General features: G+C 45.4%; 1 protein-coding gene across 1 annotated transcript in view; it reads right to left on the bottom strand.

Moving 5' to 3' along the window:
* Positions 1–18,317, bottom strand: part of LOC104655865 (N-acetyllactosaminide alpha-1,3-galactosyltransferase-like) — a 54,390-nt gene that overhangs the window by 15,889 nt on the left and 20,184 nt on the right. The window contains 3 exon segments of the mRNA XM_030919192.1: positions 138–203; positions 2,819–2,854; positions 7,383–7,471. Coding sequence (XP_030775052.1) covers positions 138–203; positions 2,819–2,854; positions 7,383–7,471 — 191 coding nt within the window.

Raw genomic sequence — 18,317 nt, forward strand, 5'->3', positions numbered from 1 at the left:
AAAATATTTTTCATATAATTTCAACAAGCAAGAAAGATGAGTGACTGAGAAAGTCATGAACATGAAACCATTGTGTGTGGACCCTCTGCAAGCACCAGGTGGGTGGGCAAACACCAACTGCTGTCTGATCACCTTACCCATTGTTAAACCAGCTCGGAAACCACCAGCTCTTCTGAGCACTGCTGTCATCAACTTCTGGGTTTCTAAGAAATGAAAAATGTTACAAATGTTTTTAGAAAATGTGGTGTCCTCAAACTTAGGGTTTCCAAATTCTTTTCATAGCCAAGATTACTTTAAAAAAACAAAAAAACTTAAAACGCCAATTTATAAAACAGACAGAAATGAGACACTCTAGCTAAATGAGAGAGAACAGACCTGAAGCTCCCTCAGTCTCTTCTCCTTTGGGCAGCCCCCAGTCCTCAGCTCATCCTGGGGGCCCTAGAGGAAGAGGAGGGAAAAAGGGGCTGGAGTGGGGGTGGTATTAATGCATTAACCTGGGTTCTAGATCTGCCACTTATTAGCTGTGTGACTGTGATAGGACATTTTCCCTCTCTGAATTTTTACTTTCTCCTCCAAAAAGTATAGTTAATAATACTAATAATAGACCTACCATAAAGGTAATTTTGAAGACTGAATGAAATAGCATACATAAAAGAGCTTTATGAGTTGAAAATGACTGTAACAAGTTATAGGCTTCATGAAAAACCAATACATGTTTCCATGTTTCTTTAGCAGAAACCAGCAGAATTCAGCTTGCTGTAAAAGTCTAGAGAAAAATTCAGGTTGCCCAAAGGTTAGCAGTAACAGCCTCAGGAAATCTGAGGGTCGCTGAACAAGAAGTTCAGGAAACTACTTAGTAGCCACTGTAGCCACCCATTTGAGAAAGTTTCCACACTCTCATTCGTTGTGAAAGTCTCTTCAAGGTCGGGGGTAGGGACGGTGGCTCACGCCTGTAATCCCAGCACTTTGGGAGGCTAAGGCCAGCAGATCACCTGGGGTCAGGCATTCAAGACCAGCCTGGCCAACACAGTGAAACCCCATCTCTACTAAAAATACAAAAAATTAGCTTGGCATGGTGGCAGGCGCCTGTAATCCCAGCTACTCGGGAGGCTGAGGCGGGAGGATTGCTTGAACCCAGGAGAAGGAGGTTGCTGTGAGCCAAGATGGCACCACTGCACTCCAGCCTGGGTGACAGAGCAAGACTCCGTCTCAGAAAATTAAAAAATAAAAATAAAAATAAAAGAAAGGAAAGAAACGGTGGGGGCCTCCTGGAGGATGGGGAAAGAGGAAAGCCAGTGGATACAATGCCCTTCCGATGGACAAATACAGTGGTGAAGTAACTCATGAACAGGCATAATATTATGTTTTTTTGTTTGTTTGTTTTTTGTTTTTTGTTTTGAGACGGAGTCTCGCTCTGTCGCCCAGGCTGGAGTGCAGTAGCGCGATCTCGGCTCACTGCAAGCTCCGCCTCCCGGGTTTACACCTTTCTCCCGCCTCAGCCTCCCGAGTAGCTGGGACTACAGGCGCCCACCACCTCGCCCGGCTAGTTTTTTTTCCGTATTTTTAGTAGAGAGGGGGTTTCACCGTGTTAGCCAGGATGGTCTCGATCTCCTGACCTTGTAATCCACCCGTCTCGGCCTCCCAAAGTGCTGGGATTACAGGCTTGAGCCACAGCGCGCGGCCAGGCATAATATTATGAAACCTGTTTTAAAGCCCATTAACTCTTGGAAGTGTTTGAGATGACTTCTAATACGTAGGTACAATAAACAGAAAAACAACACGAGAACAAAAAACACGAGAGAGAACAGAAAGAGATACATTGATTTAGTCACCCAGGTATGTATTTTCACCTGACCTTAGTCATTTCAAAGAAAAGTTTCACCTTTACCTTCATTTCAGAGCTGAGATACTGGCTGGGTGGATTTCAGCAAATTTCCAAGGTCACATGGCATGTGGGCCTAAATGCCAGGATTTCATACCAGGGGATAAATTATATCAGAAATGAAGGCTGGGGCAAGTACAAGCAGTTAAGTGCAATACTTTGTTCTGAGCTTTCTGACAACCAACCCAACCATGGGAAATATAAAGGTTTACATGGCTCTCATTTTCTTTTCAAAAAATAAGAAAATTTACAGCCGGGCGCGGTGGCTCAAGCCTGTAATCCCAGCACTTTGGGAGGCCGAGACAGGCGGATCACGAGGTCAGGAGATCGAGACCATCCTGGCTAACATGGTGAAACCCCGTCTCTACTAAAAAATACAAAAAACTAGCCGGGCGAGGTGGCGGGCGCCTGTAGTCCCATCTACTCGGGAGGCTGAGGCAGGAGAATGGCGTAAACCCAGGAGGCGGAGCTTGCAGTGAGCTGAGATCCGGCCACTGCACTCCAGCCTGGGCGGCAGAGCGAGACTCCGTCTCAAAAAAAAAGAAAATTTTAGTGATACACACTAGTTTCTCAAGAGGCTCAATTTTTTTTTCCTGATTCTTATTCTTAGAGCAATTTCTTGCATGGATCTTTATATAACATTTAAAGGGCAGAATAATAGACAATATCTCCCCAGATACTTTTTATCAGCAAGACAGGAATGTTCCCCAAATGACACCACTTAAGAGAACTTTGAGGAGAACTGAGGGCAAGATACAAGCCATGGTTCTATACAGATAAGTTTAGGGAGACTGCAGAAATAACTTTACAGACCCCAGGAATCCTCCCACTTTGGCCGAGCACCAAGGCTGGCTGCCATGTGAAGAACAGACTGTAGGGGGTGCCAGAGTGACTGGGGAAAACATCCACTAGAAATCTAGAATTCAAAGCACTTACTTTGAGCGATATATCCACGAGAAAGAGCCTTCTGGGCTAAAAGCGAAAGAGAAATAAAAACATATCATGGTACTTTTAATTCTGAGAAAGGTGAGTTTATAACCATTATCACTGAGCCCGGGGCTGAGCTGAGAGCCTGGGTTTTAGCTGCTTCCCAGTTTCTACCTTCCTTTGAGACATAACCAATGACATCAGGAGGCTGGAAATTTTCACTTCAGGATCTCAAGGGCAAACGGTTTTCTGCAAAATCTCAAATTGTGTGTGTATGTGTGTGTATTGTAGAGATGGGGTTTTGTCGTGTTGCCCAGGCTGGTCTCAAACTCCTGAGCTCAAGAGATCCACCCCCGTTGGCCTCCCAAAGTGCTGAGATTACAGGTGTGAGTCACCACGCCTGGCCTCAAATTCTGTTTTGTTTTTGTTTGTTTGTTTGTTTTTTAAGAAGACAGCTCTCCATTGCAGAGATGGGTCCTCTCCTGCCACCTACTCAGGTATCTGGTGATGACGAAGGCCCTGAAAGGATGGAAATGCCATGGCCCAGACATCCTTCCCCCAGGATTTATCTTCCTCCAGAAAACAAAGCATCAACTACAGAGCCTAATGCCATGGCCAACTCAGAGCCTTCAATAGAACAGCCCCAAAAAGCATTTCTTTAACTAGTGAAGGCAGTGAGACTCTTAAAGCCCCTACAAGTGCTGCATCCTAGCACTCAGAACCCTACCTGGCACTCAGGCCATGGATTTATAGATTCAGGCTCACCAACTTTTCATATCTCTTCAACAACCCTTCTCCTTACCCTCCTCTCCAGAATCCTTCAACAGCACAATGGTCACAGCAATATCCACATTGCAGTGGCTTTTAAACACGTATTCATGCTTTAAGCCTCCACTCAAATGCCACCTTTTCAATGCCTTGCTTGATATGATCCTAGCACAGTGCCTGGTACGTAGTGGGTACTCAATAAATATCTGTGAATGGATGCAAAACAATAGATCCTTCTCCAACATAATTTTTGCCTCCTTGAGCTTTTTTTTTTTTTTTTTTTTTTTTGAGATGGAGTCTCGTTCTGTTGCCCAGGCTGGAGGGCAGTGGCATGATCTCGGCTCACTGCAACTTCTGCCTCCCGGGTTCAAGGGATTCTCCTGCCTCAGCCTCCTGAGTAGCTGGGGCTACAAGCATACACCACCATGCCTGGCTATTTTTGTATTTTTAGTAGAGACGGGGTTTCACCATGTTGGTCAGGCTGGTCTCAAACTCCTGACCTCAAGTGATGCGCCTGTCTTGGCCTTCCAAAGTACCGAGACACCATCTCAAAAAAAAAAAAAAAAAAAAAAAAGAATCGGCGGTAATGCATAGCAAAGGTCCTGGCACATGCAAGCACTCAATAACTAGGAGCTCCTATCATGATCACCACCATCATGATATTTCATCATAATTTTGTAGGCTTCCTATAATTCTCTAAAAATCGAAGATTATTTTTTCCTCCAGCCTGAAATCAAATGCTATCCTAGATGATATTCTTTCAATATGCTTTACTGACAATTCTATTTACTAATTGGTTGACATGTTTCAGTTAGTTATTTTTAATCCATTTTAGTTTAGTGCTGCCTACCTGTGTAAGGTTAGTGTCCTCAGCTCACCTCAAGCTATCACGTGGCCGATTCGTAAAGTGGCAAAAAACAAAACAAAACAAAACAACAACAAAAAAACAACTCCTGCCCTTGAAGTTTCTTGCAGATGTTCAAGTGGATTCTGCACATCAGAGGATGTTGTGGCCAGAGTCCGGGTGCCAAACGATTGGCCTGAAGAGCAGCCAGAACCTGCTGTGGCCACTGTGCAGAGAAAGTGTGCCCAGAACTGAAAGTAACCCTCTTTCTCAGAGGCCAATGTATACATGGACGTTTCAACCTTTGGCTCAGTAATGCACGTACAACTTTGGCTACAATTCTAAACACCAAAGTTATCTAATCAAGTGTTCAAACTCAGAGCTTGAAGGTTATCCAAGCAGACATTCGGACTCCAGCCAGGAACCCCAAAGGGCACTTGTTCTTCTGTTGGACTCTCCCAGCTGCTAGAGCTCTTCTGTTTGCCAAAATCCCCTTTTTTGTTCTGCCCTCTGGAACAGATCATGATGATGATGACTGTTATGAAGTGAATGTTTTATCTCTTCAAAATTCATATGTGGAGGCCCTGCCCTTAGTGGGATGATATTTGGAGGTGGGGCTTTTGGGATGTAATTAGGTTTAGATGAGGTTATGGGAGTAGGACTCCCATGAAGGAATTAGTGTCCTTACAAGAAGAGGAGGAGGCAGTAGCTTACTTGCTCTCCACCATGTGTGGATACAGGGAGGAGGTGGCCATCTGCTAGCCAGGAAGAGCCCTCACTGGGGATCTTGGACTCCCCAGCCTCTAGAACTGAGAGAATTAAATTCCTGTTGCTTAAACCACCTTGTGGTACTTTGTTATAGTGGCCTGAACTGAAATGATGATGAGGAAGAGGAGGAGGAGGATAACAGCTAGCATTTACTGAGTGTTTATTAAGCCCTAGGCACTGCTTCCCAGGGCTTTACACACAACAACTTATTTAATTCTGCCAACAACCCTGTGAGGCAGGTACTATTATAATCCCTTCCCCAACTTTTTTTTTTGAGACAGCGCCTCACTCTGTCACCCAGGCTGGAGTGTAGTGGCAGAACCACAGCTCACTGCAGCCTCAACCTCCCAGGTTCAAGTGATCCTCCCACCTCAGCCTCCTGAGTAGCTGAGACTACAGGTGCGCACCACCATGCCTGGCTAATTTTTTAATTTTATTTTTGTAGAGACAGGGTCTTCCTATTTTGCCAGGGCTGGTCTTGAACTCCTGGGTTCAAGCAATCTGTCCTCCTTGGCCTCCCAAAGTGTTGGGGATTACAGGTGTGAGCCACCATGCCCAGCCTGTTATCTCCAATCTCCAGTTTTTAAAGATAGGGAAACTAAACAAGAACAGAGTGGCTGAGTAACTTGCCCAAGGGGCATTCTAGTTCTAGAGTCTGAGTGGGAAATGTCCTCAGCCCTCAGTTGCCTAAGAGAGTCCCAGGGTCCCCACACCAAACTCTGAGTCATCTCTTCTTTGAACTAAATCCCCTCAGTTTTCTCAGTTCAAAAGATCTAGTTTCCAGACCCTTTTAACTTTGGTCATATGCTAGTTTGTCATGTTTTTCTTAAAATGAGTTGTGCAGAACGAAACAAAGCAACATTCCAGAAGTGGTTACATCCGTGCGGCACCACAGGGACTAATGGCTCCAGCATTAGGAGATTTCTTCTGCTACTCATGCACCTAAAGGCACAGTTCCATTTTTAGTAACCAAGACAGTCCTCCTAGCTCATCAAATCTTAGAATTTAAGAATCAAAAGAGGCTGGGCACGGTGGCTCACACCTGTAATCCCAGCACTTTGGGAGGCCGAGGTCGGTGGATCATTTGAGGTCAGGAGTTCAAGACCAGCCTGGCCAACACGGTGAAACCCTGTCTCCACTAAAAATACAAAAATTAGCCGGGTGTGGTGGTACACGCCTGTAATCACAGCTACTTGGGAGGCTGAGGCAGGAGAATTGCTTGAACCTGGAAGGCAGAGGTTGCAGTGAGCCGAGATCGTGCCACTGTATTCCAGCCTAGGAGACAGAGAGAGACTCTGTCTCAAAAAAAAAAAAAAAAAAAAAAAAAAAAAAGAATCAAAAGAGATATTCAAATGTTAATCCAGGCTACCATCTTGAACTTGGGGGCCACCGAAACACTCTGCTATGAAAATATTAATGGTACCAAAATAGCTCTGTACAACTCAATTGTACAGTAGACTTTTTGAACCTTAAGGCTGAGCTTTTCCAGTCTTTTGAGTCAAAGGCATCAGGCATTTTTGTGGCTGCTTGTGAAGACTTCTGTCAGAAGCCTCTCCAGCTGGAATCTCTGAGGCATTGTAGTTTCAAAAGGCACAGAGGCAGCTCATATATTTGGGGTGAATCCAAAGACGAATTTGAAAACTTAGAAATGCTTAATTCATTTTGATTTTCAAAGTTAAACACACATACACACAGGCACACACACTCAAAGATGTTTAGCCAGGCACACACGAATCACCAGCAGCTCAGTACGTATTTTGCAGCAAAAGTCAAGAACTTAAATTGCTCCTTTAAACTCTGCAAATATTTTAGGATTTCAAAATTCAGGGTGGATTTCTCAAGGAATTCCTGTCTGAAATTTCTTAAGGTAATTTCCATATTTGATTATACGAGTTATTTAAAATTACATTGGGCTTAATTTGATCTCTTTCTCTGGATCTAGCCTACTATTACAAAAATTATGATATTAGGAACAAGGCAGGAAGGAAGATAAGTAGTTAGCCAGAAGTCCCTTGGGAGAGCTAATGATTTTAAAGACAGTCCAGGGCTTAGGGATTCAGGAAGGGTGGAATCCCTTATTTATGGTTTCAGTTAATCCTAATTTCAATTCTACCTGGCGACTTGGATGATACTAGTAGGATAGAAAGAAAGCAGTATTTTCATCCACATCACTTCATCATGTTTCATAATTACCTATTGATATATTCCCAAAACACAATGATCACAGTTGAGACAACCAGCTTTGACAGAATTACTTTTCCTTTGACATTCACTATTTTCTCCTAGGAAAAAAGAAGAGGGAGAAAAAAAGAGAACAGATTAAATCAATGAACTTCAGAGTGAGATGTGGTTTTTAAAAAATGTTTTTACCTAATTCTTTTTTAAAATTATTATTATACTTTAAGTTCTGGGATACACGTGCAGAATGTGCAGGTTTGTTACATGGGTATGCACGTGCCATGGTGGTTTGCTGCACCCATCGACCCGGATCTACATTAGGTATTTCTCCTAATGCTATCCCTCCCCTAGCCCCTCATCCCCTGACAGGCCCCAGTGTGTGATGTTCCCCTCCCTGTGCCTATGTGTTCTCATTGTTCAACTCCCACTTATGAGTGAGAACATGTGGTACTTGGTGTTCTGTTCCTGTGTTAGTTTGCTGAGAATGATGGTTTCCAGCTTCATCCATCATTCATCCCAGCAAAGGACATGAACTCATCCTTTTTTATGGCTGCATAGTATTCTATGGCGTATATATGCCACATTTTCTTTATCCAGTCTATCATTGATGGGCATTTGGTTTGGTTCCAAGTCTTTGTTATTGTGAATAGTACTGTAATAAACATATGTGTACCTGTATCTTTATAATAGAATGATTTATAATCCTTTGGGTATATACCCAGTAACAGGATTGCTGAGTCAACTGGTATTTCTGGTTCTAGATCCTTGAGGAATCGCCACACTGTCTTCCACAATGGTTGAACTAATTTACACGCCCACCTAATTCTTTCCAAAAGAATACATTCAGGATGGTCTAACTAGAGCCGAGGAGTCTGTTCTACCTTAAATTGCATAGACCTGCAGTGGCAGATCAGGTCAATTTGGTTAATAGAGGAGGCTGCCTACATTGGCAAGGGTGCTAAGGCCATTCTGGGGGTCAGAGAGGAGGTATCCCTATCTGCCATGGATGTAGGAGACAATGGAAGTAGCTGTACATGGTTCCCAGGGACTCCAGTTGCCTTCCAAGTCTGATCGCCCCACCTTTCATCTCGTGACTGTGAGGAGCCACCCCAACCCCAAGCTCCATGCCCTTGATATACTGATAACACATTCCCCTGCTCAGAGGGGAAAATGACCCTGGGTTTACAAGCTAGGCCTCATCCACTTCCCAGCTACCCCTAGTGTAGCCCCATCACACTCACAGGCAAGCAAAAAATTGGTGCATAGCAGGTGCATAGATATTTCCCGATCACTGTGTGAAATTGTTTAAAAAAGCAGGAGTGCTGTGTAAAGAATAACAGGCCAGGAAGTACTTTAATGTGGGTGATCAGGGAAGGTTCACTGTGTAGGTAAAAGTTAAGTTGAGTCCCAAGGGATAAAGAGGGATGGAAAAGGATGAAAAGCACCAAAAGAAGGAATGAGACTATTTTGGGAGCAACATCTGTAACAGGCTGACAGGAGAAAAAACTTCTTGTATTTAAACAGACAGCATTAAAGAAGACAAATACTCGCACCTCAGCATGGCTGGATCCAAGGAGGGGTGCTAGTTGGCAACAGGATGGTGGACAGGGCAAATACACCATGAAAGGCATGGGAAGGAGGGAAAGGAGTCACAAGCACCTCAGAAGCCAGAGAATAACCAGATTTAACTTCATGCAGAGATGCCTGCCTGTGTGCTGGGGTATGGAGGGTGGATCAGAGCTGACAGCAGCATGGAGAGCGAGGTGGCAGACTACTCTGATGGCCAAAACGAAGGGGTGGCTGTATTGCATACATGTTTTTTTCTTGGCTATATGTTATGATGTTTTCACATCTTCGAAAACCTCTCTGGCTGGTGGGATAATGTCCTCTTCTACAACTAGCCAGTTCTTAGAGATAGCCAGGGCTCAGCTAGAAGCATGCCTTTGATATACAAACGAACCAATCCTGAGCTGTAGATCTTCACCCGCCCTGCATACCCCAGGAGGCAATATGACTTGGCCTTAATCATCCCATCAGGGCCAGGTACCAGACAACTAGGGGCCATCCCTAGAGCTTAAAGCCCTCTGAAATTACTCAAACTAGTCCATCCTAAACTGTTCACCCTGCCCTGTCTTTCCCATGGAAACCCCAATAAGGGCTCTGGCCTCAGTCTTCCGCTTGCTCCCTGTCTTCTAGCTCTTGACCACCCTTGTGTCTTTCCCATGTGGTCCCATGTGGTGTGCTGTGCCTCCTGTCTGTAGGACCCGTGAGCATAATAAACATTGTTTTTTCCTGAGCCTTTCCTGTGTCTCCTCTGGTGATCACACTGGACTGACCATCACATAAAAGAATACAGAAGAGTGGCCAGTGTTAAAAAGGAGGTGGAGAGATGGAGAGTGGTAGATTATTCAGAATATACCTCGGCAAGAGAATTGATAGGATTTGGCTGGTCATGTAGGCGTCAGGGACAAGGGAGAGGAAAGAAGCAAGGTTTCTGTCTCAGCAGTCCACTGGATAATTGTCGCATTTTCTGAGATGGGTTGGATGGAAGAGGAATCGGTTTGAGGGATAAGAATAATGAGTTCCCACTTGGACATGTTAATTTTGAGGTGTCTACACACTCCTAAAGGGAGATGACAAGAGGCAAATGGACATTCGGGTCTGAAGTTCAACAGACATGTGGGTTAGACATGCAACTGGAAGAGTTGTTCACGTATGGAAGGTAGTCAATGTGAAGGAAATGAATGAGGCTGTAACTGTCTTTGCAAAATTATAACTAAATAAATTATGACAGTGAAAGACATCAGATCTAACCAATTCCATCTTGCCCCTAACCTCTAACCTGTCATCCATTCCTGGGCGTAGGCTTAACTAGCCTTGGGAAGGAATTTAGTTTACAGTTTAAATAATAGCCCTTCCCAAAAGCTAAACTCTTCTTGTAAAATGAATGAAAGGCCACCAGCCACCAAGTTAGGATGAGAGGGGCTGGAATTCTAAATATTACCAGCCATTATTCTGGAGGTCATAAGATTTTCGGGGAGACTGATTTGAGTAATAATAAAACTTTGATCTCCCGCACAGCTGGCTCTGTGTGAATTACTCTTTCTCTTTTGAAATTCCCTTGTCTTGATAAATCAGCTCCGTCTAGGCAGCGGGCAAGGTGAACCCCTTGAGCGGTTACAAGATTACCTTGTGAGAGAATGTAGAGAGAGGAAAAGGAAAGAAGCTGGCCCTGGGCTGAAGCCTGAAAATGTCAACATTTTGAAGTAGGATTGAGAAGGAGAATCCCAGGAGGGAGGAAGAAAACCAAGACTGTGGACCTCTGGAAGCCAAGAGGCCAGCCACACACCGCATGTCATCGCATTGTGAAGCCACCTCCCACCCCTGCCCAACCAGCGGCTGAGTCCTCCTTCTCTTCTTGGGCTCCCCCTGTCTCTGTTCACATTACTATACTTGCTGTTTTTGGAGGTGGCTTTGCCTCTGGTATCAGTCTGTGAGCTTCCTCAGGGCAGGAGGTGTGTTTTATTCAACCTTGAATCCCCAGTGCCTCACATAGAGCACTTGAGTCACTCCATTAATGTTTGCTGAGTGAATGAAATCAAGTAAGAATGATACTTAGATTTGTCCCCTCTGGACACAGGTCATTTTCCAACTCTTTTCAAAGAGATTTCTTAAATGATTCCAGACTCAGATCTCATATCTTACAAACCCTTTACTATTAAATCCAGTTGAAGAAGAGAAAGAATGGGATCTTCAGAAAGTGAGCTCTGTTTGGAAACAAAAAAGCCGGGCTGAATTCAATGTTATAACCCAACTTCCAGCTTTCCATACAACTATGATGGGCAGTATTCCAGAGACAGGAGAAGGTGAGTTTGCTGGATAAAGCTGAGTCTCAGGCCTCTTCCGTCTAAGTACCATGTGAGCCAGCACATACAGCCCCGGGCCCATGGCAAAGTCAGAAAAGGCAGATGGCTGCAGGAAACTCATCCCCACTGCTGAAAAAAAGCCACTAGAGTCTGCATCTGAAGCACTAGCACTGAGTGCTGGAAAAATCTTGGTTTGGGGTGCAAAAACCTAAGGCTGTGGCCACCTCTCTGTGCCGATGTCCTCACTTCCAGAGAAGTGTGGATGGTGGTAGCCACAGGCTTTGGAGTGATGTGGGGATGTGAGTCTCAACTTTGACAAATGAAGCTGGGTAACCCTGAGCAGTGGCCCTCATCCACAACTCCAGAAAGCTCTGAAAACCAAACACCTTTTTTGTAATTCAATTGGCATCAAGGCCATAACTGACATGAGGCCATTTATAATCTTTATCCCACTGAGTGAGACTGTTAAACATTTCTTTGCATAAATATTGATGTATTTTATTATGTGGTGCTGCTGTACCAGGAATGTTATATATGATACATAATCCATGTCCAAAAAATTCTGAAATCCAACACATTTGGCCCCAGGGTTTCAGATAAGAGATTGTGGACCTCTACTGGATCACATTAAATTAATAGTGATGATTACAAGAGATAATGTTGTCCATAAAATACTTAGCACTGTGCCTGGCATAGTATAAATGGACACACACACACACACACACAAAAAAAAAGCACACTAGTTCTTGTTACTGATATCCATAAAACAGGCTGTTGGGAGGATCCAATGAGATAGCAATGTGCCTGGTACTTAGCAAATGCTCAAAACAGATTTGAAGGAAAGAAAGGAGGGATTTGGAATAAGAACCTGTTATACAATGAAGTGCAAATAAATGCAAATGAGGAACTCTAAAGATTTACCCATCTGTTCTGTGTTTCAGCCCGATTAAGGACGCCTCAGAAGTGGGACGTGACTTTGATTCTCTTTGATCAAGCCCCAGGCACTGCTACAACCCCCTGTGTGTGCTGAGGAGGCAACAGAGAGGCTGGCTGTGTGTGTGCCTAGCCTTGCCGACCCCACCTGCTGAGGATCAAATGCAAATTGTAAGGAATGTTAGGCAGAGAAAGGTGAAAACTCTCACGGTTGGAAACATTGGCGCTTACATCAGGGATAGCCCAAATCAGTAATACCTCCAAATCCCATCTCCAAATACACAGGTGTTTATGATTTTTTTTAATTCCAAAAATTAGCATCAGAAGCAACTCTCAAAGCCCACTTCTTTCTGGAGCTCATATATGGCTTGAATCTGCCTCCTTTTTTGCTGTGGTCAATCGTCACTCTTGTTTAAGACTTACAATTGGATGGCCAGGTGCAGTGGCTCACGCCTGTAATCTTAGCACTTTGGGAGGCTGAGGTGGGCCAATCACTTGAGGTTAGGAGTTCAAGACCAGCCTGGCCAACATGGCAAAACCCCTTCTGTACTAAAAATACAAAAATTAGCTGGGTGTTGTGGCACGTGCCTGTAATCCCATCTGCTTGGGAGGCTGAGGCAGGAGAATCCCTTGAACCTGGGAGGCAGAGGCTGCAGTGAGCCGAGATCGCACCACTGCACTCCAGCCTGGGTGACAGAGCAAGACTCCGTCTCAAAAAAAAAAAAAAAAAAAACAAAAGAGACTTACAAATGGAAGCCCTCCGAATGAGCCCATTTTGCATCCTTTAGCAAAGCACTACAAATAGGCGGTGACATGCTTCCTGGAATCTGGAATCCAAGCCTCCAGGGAGGAAGGGTTGGCAGGGTGGCCAATGGGTCTTTTAAAACATTTTTTTTCTCTCTGGCCAAAATATGAGGCATTTGGCAGCTAACGTGGTCTAAAATGTCTTCCCTTGTGTGTTTGTCTCTCTGAATTTTCAACTGTGTAATTCTGAAGATAGGTGGTTCACTGTCCTACCCACCAGTAAGAAACATGGGTTTGGGCCAGACACAGTAGCTCATGCTTGTAATCCCAGCATTTTGGGAGGCCAAGATGGGTGGACTGCTTGAGCCCAGGAGTTCGAGACCAGCCTGGTCAACGTGGGGAAACTCCCTCTCTACAAAAAATACAAAAAGTAACTGGGTGTGAAGGTTCATACCTGTAGTCCAGCTACTGGGGAAGCTGAGGTAGGAAGATCACCAGAGCTTGGGAAGGTCCAGGCTACAGTGAGCCTTGATCAAGCCACTGCACTCCAGCCTGGGCGACAGAGTGAGATCCTGAAAGAAAGAAAGAGAGAAAGAGAGAAGAAGAGAGAGAGAGAAAGAGAGAGAAGAGAGGAGAGGAGAGGAGAGGAGAGGAGAGGAGAGGAGAGAAAAAGAAAAGTTTTAAAATTATCCTTTCAAGGGGTGGAGCACAGAATTAGGACCTGTCAAGTATTAACACCCTGTCTTAAGTGGGAGAGTAGAACCCTGATGTCCCCTGGGTCTCACCCCTCAGAGAACTGGGTGAACTTGGCCAGCCCCAGTTGCACAGCCTGCAATGGTCCAGAGCCCTCCTGCCATCTCTCAGACCCTCTGCCTTAATACTCTTGTACTTTCTCTTTGAATCCATTCTATGACCCCAGACCATCTGTAGAACTCAGTTAAGCAGAACTCAGCGCCTGCACGGCTTCCCAAATGCAACTACTCTCACCCCCATTCCTGGAACGTGTGCAGATTATGCTAAAAATGTAGAGGCATTTTGCAAGGCAGGGTCACGTTGTTCAGCCTGTCACTTCTCCACCTTCCTCACTCTACCCTTACCCTCCTCCTTTTCCGCTTCTCTTTCCCTGGAGTGTCAGACAGACTTTTCCATATGGCCCATAAATGAATTCTTCCCTACCACCCACCTGCAATCCTTCTCACACAGAACAGCACACACACCCTCCTAGAATCTCACAGTTCCACCCCAACTGGGCGAAGCCAAGGTATTCCTTCCAAACAGAATTCCACTCTGAACGGAATTATAGCAGATCCTATCCTCTCCATCTCGCGTCAGGGGAAAAGGTGAACCTCTCAGCTGAATGCCATGCACTCAGAGGCCATGGAAAAGCCATTGTCACGGAGAGCAGGAATCCGGCAGGGTGAAAGTGGTGGCAGGAGAAACCAAGCCTTCTCCACAGGCTCCACCTCTCTGCAGGCTAAAGAATTCTCCTCCCAGCCTGAGATTCCTACATCAGGCCCCTAGAGCCCACCCCTCCTCTGCTTGAGCCCTAATCACTTTCAGGCTACTGTGATGGGTCCAGACTGGCATGGGCCCTGGCTCAGAAGTGTCAGAACCCTTTGAACCACAGCAACTCCATCTTGAATGGGAGCTGGGTAAAATAAGGCTGAGACCCACTGAGCTGCATTCCCAGATGGTTAAGGCATTGTAAGTCACAGGATGAGACAGGAAATCAGCACAAGATGCATGTCATAGAGACCTTGCTGGTAAAATAGGCTGCAGTAAAGAAGCTGGCTAAAACCCACCAAAACCAAGATGGCGATGAGAGTGACCTCGGTCATCCTCACTGCTACACTCCCACCAGCATCATGACAGTTTACAAATACCATGGCAATGTCAGGAAGTTACCCTATATGTCTAAAAAGGGGAGGCAAGAATAATCCACCCCTTATTTAGCATATAATCAAGAAATAACCACAAAAATGGGTAACCAGCAGCCCTTAGGGCTGCTCTGCCTATGGAGTAGCCATTCTTTTATTCCTCTACTTCCCTAATAAACTTGCTTTCACTTTACAGATTTGCCTTCAATTCTTTCTTGAGTGAGATCCAAGAACCCTCTCTTGGGGTCTGGATCCAGAACCCCTTCCTGTAACACAAGTGTTTGGGGTAAAGAAATGAGTAAGGAGAGTTCTGAGGCACTCCAGTTCTGCTCTGCCATGGATTCATCAACAAACATGGAACTAGGCTACTGTGCACCAGACGGTTTTTGGAACTGGAGATGCTTTAGTGAACAAGATTATCATAGAGCTTCTGTTCCAATGGGAGACAAGAGACTCAACAGGATATATAATGTCAGGTAGTGACAGTGCTGCAAAGAGAAGGAAAACAGGTAAGGGGATGGGGAAGGGTGCAGTAATTAACTGGGTGTTGATGACCTTGGACAAGACTCTAGTCTTTAGTCCTCCATATCCTTGATTATAAAGGAGAATGTTCAGCTCCAGCATTCCAGGTGAAAATTAGGCTAAATACGAAGACTTTTAAATCAGCAGAGTCCTAGATGTACATGTTGGGCAAGTTACTTTAATGCTCTGGGCCTCTATTTACATATACAAGATGGAGATTCTAACACCCTTCTCAAAGGGTTCTTGAAAGCATACTGTGCCCATGATCTGTTAATGCTCCACACACAGTACCTATAATAACGATGATGCTGTTTTAATGGGAGAGATTCAGAAATGCATGGCTCAGAGCTTGGTGTGAAAGCAGGGCTGTGAGTTCATCTGAGAGACGAATCTCAATGGGCAGCACCTCTCAGAACAGTCAGGGCAAGTCCACACGCCAACTGCATGTTGTGATAAAGTCAGCTCCACGCCCCGCTCTATCCCGGGAACACAGCTTTGACTAGACCGGCTGCTCCTCCATTCGCACCCCACCCCACCTCCCTGCTCCACCCCTGCCCGCCCCCTGCCCCCAGCCTTGTCACAGTCCTGCAGGTCAGCCCCAGCGCCAACACAAGGCCAGCTTTCTAAACTGGGATCATGAGTTTCTCTGGCCTCAGACTCCTTGTCCCTGAAACAAGTCCTTTGGAGCTAAGATGCCCCATTAGGCTTCTCTGATGGACCCAGGACATGCGTGAGAAATCAACCTCAGGGTTGGAAACCGCATTTTTTAAGAGGGTTATTCTTTTAGCCACATAGAGCTCACCCTGCTGCAGTGACCTACACGGGCTCCTTGGTGTGATGAGCAAATTATAGGATTCATCAACTATCACTTCTCAGCCTTTTGGCTCAGAACATGCATAGGAACCACCAACCAACATGCACTGAGTGCAGAGGCTGACTTACCAGGAGCTAACGAAGCTTAGGTGTCAGGTCCTCATGTGCACAGGACCCCTTGCAAAACTGGGCCTGATTTCCCATTAGGGTGAGCATGAGAAAGCCCCAAATGCTTCTCAGAGGGAAAGAGTGCTATCCTGCCTGGAAGAGTCACTCTCTAGCCTCAGTGTCTGTCCAGGGGCTGCAGGCTGAGCTGGGATGCTGACCCATTACCTGCACACCCACCTAGGTCCCAGGAACAACCTGTCCCAGGTGGACCTTGTTGAGCACCTGGGCCCCTCCTCCTTCGGCCTCAAGGAGAAGGAGATGAACTACACACTGCTCTCTCTGCTCCCTGCTCAGGAGTCACTATGATCCAGGTCTCACAGCCACCTCATGCTCCACCCAGGTTCAGCTGCCTCACTGTGCCTAGCAAGGATCCAGGGCTGAGTTTTCTCGTGATCTGGCTGGAGCCACCTGAGAAACTGTCAAAAGACTTTACAGATATGGCATCGCCAATAACAATTTGGGAAGCTAAAAGAAACTCTTCTAAACTCTCAGTAATAAAAAGCACCCATTGATTAACCATGCCACAGGCAAAACCGATTTATCTGTCTTTTCTCTTTTATTGGAAATGATTCTAGAAAACTGTTGTCAGATAATGTGGCAAAGAGTATGTAGCCCAAACATGACAGATGCATCAGGCAGTTAAGTAATACTAATCATTTTTGTATTACTTTTACATCGTTTTATGTCATTGTTTTCTGGATTTTGTTATATTTGGAATGTTTGTCAGTCTTTGTTATTTGTTGTGGTATTGCTTCTCATATTCCAGACATTTACTTCCACACCTAACATTGTATTTGCAACTTTGCATTCTTTTCTTTTCTTTTTTGAGACGGAGTCTGGCTTTGTTGCCCAGGCTGGAGTGCAGTGGTGCGATCTTGGCTCACTGCAAGCTCCGCCTCCCAGGTTCATGCCATTCTCGTGCCTCAGCCTCCCGAGTAACTGGGACTACTGGTGCCCGCCACCATGCCCGGCAAATTTTTTTTGTATTTTTACACTTGATCTTAGCCAAAAGGCTGAGAAGCAATTTTTTTTTGTATTTTTAGTAGAGATGGGGTTTCACCGTGTTAGTCAGGATGGTCTCAATTTCCTCACCTTGTGATCTGCCCCCTCAGCCTCCCAAAGTGCTGGGATTACAGGTGTGAGCCACTGCACCTGGCCCATTCTTTTCCTTAAAGAGGTCTTCCCAAATGGAATCAGCTTCAAGTCCTGCAACACCTGGATTTTCCCCAATCGAGCCAGGCCAGGCCAGGCCCTGGGCTAAACCCCTTTTCAGGAGTCTCTTAGTTAAGCCCCATGACAACCCAGTGAAGTTACTCTATTATTATCCCCATTTTACAGACATAAAAACAGAGGCTCAGAAAAGTGAAGTAACTTGCCCAGTGTCACATAGCACAAAGTGGTGGAGTTGGGGTTCAAATCCAGGGAGCCAGGCCTCAGTGCCCTCTCTTTTAACCACTCTGTTGCTCTAGGAAACATGAAGACTTCTGCATGGGTTAATCGCTGTAGGGCCAGCTCTTCCTTGGACAAGCTGGTGAGCATCGGCTCAACTCTCCTAGCATTTCCAGGCACCTTCTGTGTGCCTGGTGTGGGGTGTCCTCACTCACAGCATCTTGTTTATTCCTCACGATGGTCAGTGCGGTGGCCTTAGTGTGGTTTTTTAGCTGAGGAAACTGAGCTTTAGCGAAGGGGCATAGCTTGCCGGAGATCACTGGGCATGCCCAGAAGTCTTGGTGCCAGATTTAAAATGCCTGCCTCCCAGGCCCAGCCCTTGGCATAAGGATGGTGCTGGGTGTAAGGAGGAAGAGTGCTTTATTTTTCTAAAACCTCAGTGAGCTGGTGGGTCTTACAAGGAGATGCTTCCATGGTACAATTCACGGGGAAGCAGGGGAGGTGCATGGAAGGTTGTCTCTGGTTATGTTTTTCATTATAAGGGTCAGAGTAAACAGACACAGGAAAATAAGAAACAGGTCTGACTAAATACACGGCCCGCTGTCGCTCCAGCCATCTCCAACGGAACAACTTGTTCT

The sequence above is a fragment of the Rhinopithecus roxellana genome, chromosome 16, assembly GCF_007565055.1.
Source record: "Rhinopithecus roxellana isolate Shanxi Qingling chromosome 16, ASM756505v1, whole genome shotgun sequence".
In the NCBI taxonomy this organism is placed as follows: domain Eukaryota; kingdom Metazoa; phylum Chordata; class Mammalia; order Primates; family Cercopithecidae; genus Rhinopithecus; species Rhinopithecus roxellana.